General features: G+C 52.9%; 1 protein-coding gene across 1 annotated transcript; it reads right to left on the reverse strand.

Annotated features, from left to right (window-relative positions):
• Positions 1 to 5: 5 nt before the first annotated feature.
• On the reverse strand, positions 6 to 1,072 carry LOC116380282 (putative per-hexamer repeat protein 5; the record flags this gene model as incomplete). Its single annotated transcript, XM_031842224.1, has 2 exons — positions 6 to 407; positions 459 to 1,072. Coding segments are annotated over 2 exons (1,016 nt in total), but the record flags the coding sequence as incomplete, so codon positions are not given.
• Between the last annotated feature and the right edge of the window lie 1,122 nt (positions 1,073 to 2,194).

Genomic DNA, 2,194 nt, shown 5'->3' on the forward strand with positions numbered 1-2,194 from the left:
GGTGCCGGTGCTGGTGCTGGTGCTGATGCCGGTGCCGGTGCTGATGCCGGTGCTGGTGCTGATGGTGGTGCTGGTGCTGATGCCGGTGCTGGTGCCGGTGCCGGTGCTGATGCTGATGCTGGTGGTGCTGATGGTGGTGATGCTGATGCTGGTGCTGGTGGTGCTGGTGCTGGTGCTGATGCTGATGCCGATGGTGGTGCTGATGGTGCCGGTGCCGGTGCTGATGCCGGTGCTGGTGCCGGTGCCGGTGCTGATGCCGGTGCTGATGCCGGTGCCGGTGCTGGTGCTGATGCCGGTGCTGGTGCTGGTGCTGATGCCGGTGCCAGTGCTGATGCCGGTGCTGGTGCTGATGGTGGTGCTGGTGCCGGTGCTGGTGCCGGTGCCGGTGCTGATGCTGATGCTGGTGGTGCTGATGGTGGTGATGCTGGTGCTGGTGGTGCTGGTGCTGATGCTGATGCCGATGGTGGTGCTGATGGTGCCGGTGCTGGTGCCGGTGCTGATGCCGGTGCCGATGCCGGTGCTGGTGCCGATGCTGATGGTGGTGCTGATGATGGTGCCGGTGCTGATGCCGGTGCTGGTGCTGGTGCTGGTGCTGATGCCGGTGCTGGTGCCGGTGCTGRTGCYGRTGCYGRTGCTGATGCCGGTGCCGGTGCTGGGGCCRGTGCTGGTGCCGGTGCTGATGCTGATGCCGGTGCTGATGCCGGTGCCGGTGCTGGTGCCGGTGCYGATGCCGGTGCTGGTGCCGGTGCCGGTGCCGATGCCGGTGCTGATGCCGGTGCTGGTGCTGATGCCGGTGCCAGTGCTGATGCCGGTGCCGGTGCTGGTACTGGTGCTGGTGCTGTTGCTGATGCCGGTGCTGGTGCTGATGCCGGTGCTGATGCGGATGCCGGTGCCGGTGCTGGTGCTGGTGCCGGTGCCGGTGCTGGTGCTGATGCCGGTGCTGATGCTGATGCCGGTGCCGGTGCTGGTGCTGGTGCTGATGCCGGTGCTGATGCTGATGCCGGTGCCGGTGCCGGTGCTGGTGCCGGTGCTGGTGCTGGTGCCGGTGCTGGTGCCGGTGCCGGTGCTGGTGCTGACATAAATGCAAACAATAGTCTGTTCATGTTTGAATTCTAAAGCTTGTGATCGTCCTTTTTTATTTTAGTTGTTTATTTGTACTATTATTTTATGTCATAAATCAAACTGTTGTGATGTAGAATTTAGATTTTGGTGTGTTGTTTTTTAACTTAATATTATTTTCATGTAGTCAACCTTGAACATTATATCTCAGTTTGACCTGAACTGTTGACCTGGTGAAGTAAAGGTTTGATTTGTTCTTCTCTCCTCAATGTGCTCATCCACTCATCTTCACAACTGTTCCTGATTGAAAAGGAGCTCGAGCAGCCGGCGGCGCTTAACATGATAGCTGGAAGAAGACTAGAAACCCTTAATGAGGACGGAGAGTGAGTCAACAGGCTTCAGGGCTGAAAGGAGTACGTCTTGTTGATTGTCCTCCTCGATCTATATTCTCTGAAAATTGAAGCGACGGAGATCATTAAGAAGAGAAATGCTGTAAAATGAGGAGGAAGAAATAAAGAGCTGCTCGCTGCAGCTTTTATCAAACAAACGGGATTATTTTCATATGAATTCATATTAATCTACATGTGGTGCTGTAGCGAGTATTTGTATGTCAGATTGAGTGAAGATAAACTAGTGTGATGATGCTGATGAAGAAACAACAGAGAGGCTCATTGATCAGCGCATCATTCATCCCATAATGAAGAAAAGACAGCAGGCGTTGTTTCTCACCTTTGAGAAGACGAGAAGCTTCACTATTCTGCTGATGGTTTAAACACTGACTGATGCTGCAGCAGGCCTCCGAGCACAGATGAGTTCCAGATGGTGTTCACGTCTCACAGAACAAATGTGCTTCAATACGTGTCAGTAAACATTCCCTGATTTACTTCATACAAAGTGCATTCATCAGCTCTCAGCAGCTATGATTAGAGAATGATTATAGGTTTTATGTTTTTAAGTTTAGAGGACTACATTTCAGAATTACATGCTTTCTAATGACAGTTATTACTAGACGGCAAACTCCGGTTCTACCGAGTGAAGCCAAAGCTTCATGTGTTAAAGCTGCATTCTCTCTAGTGTCCACCAGGGGGCGACTCTACTTCTCTCTTGATTTATTACCTCAGTAAACATTGTAAAC

This window comes from Anarrhichthys ocellatus, unplaced genomic scaffold (genome assembly GCF_004355925.1).
Source record: "Anarrhichthys ocellatus isolate YVR2014 unplaced genomic scaffold, GSC_Weel_1.0 scaffold6675, whole genome shotgun sequence".
Taxonomy (NCBI): Eukaryota; Metazoa; Chordata; class Actinopteri; order Perciformes; family Anarhichadidae; genus Anarrhichthys; species Anarrhichthys ocellatus.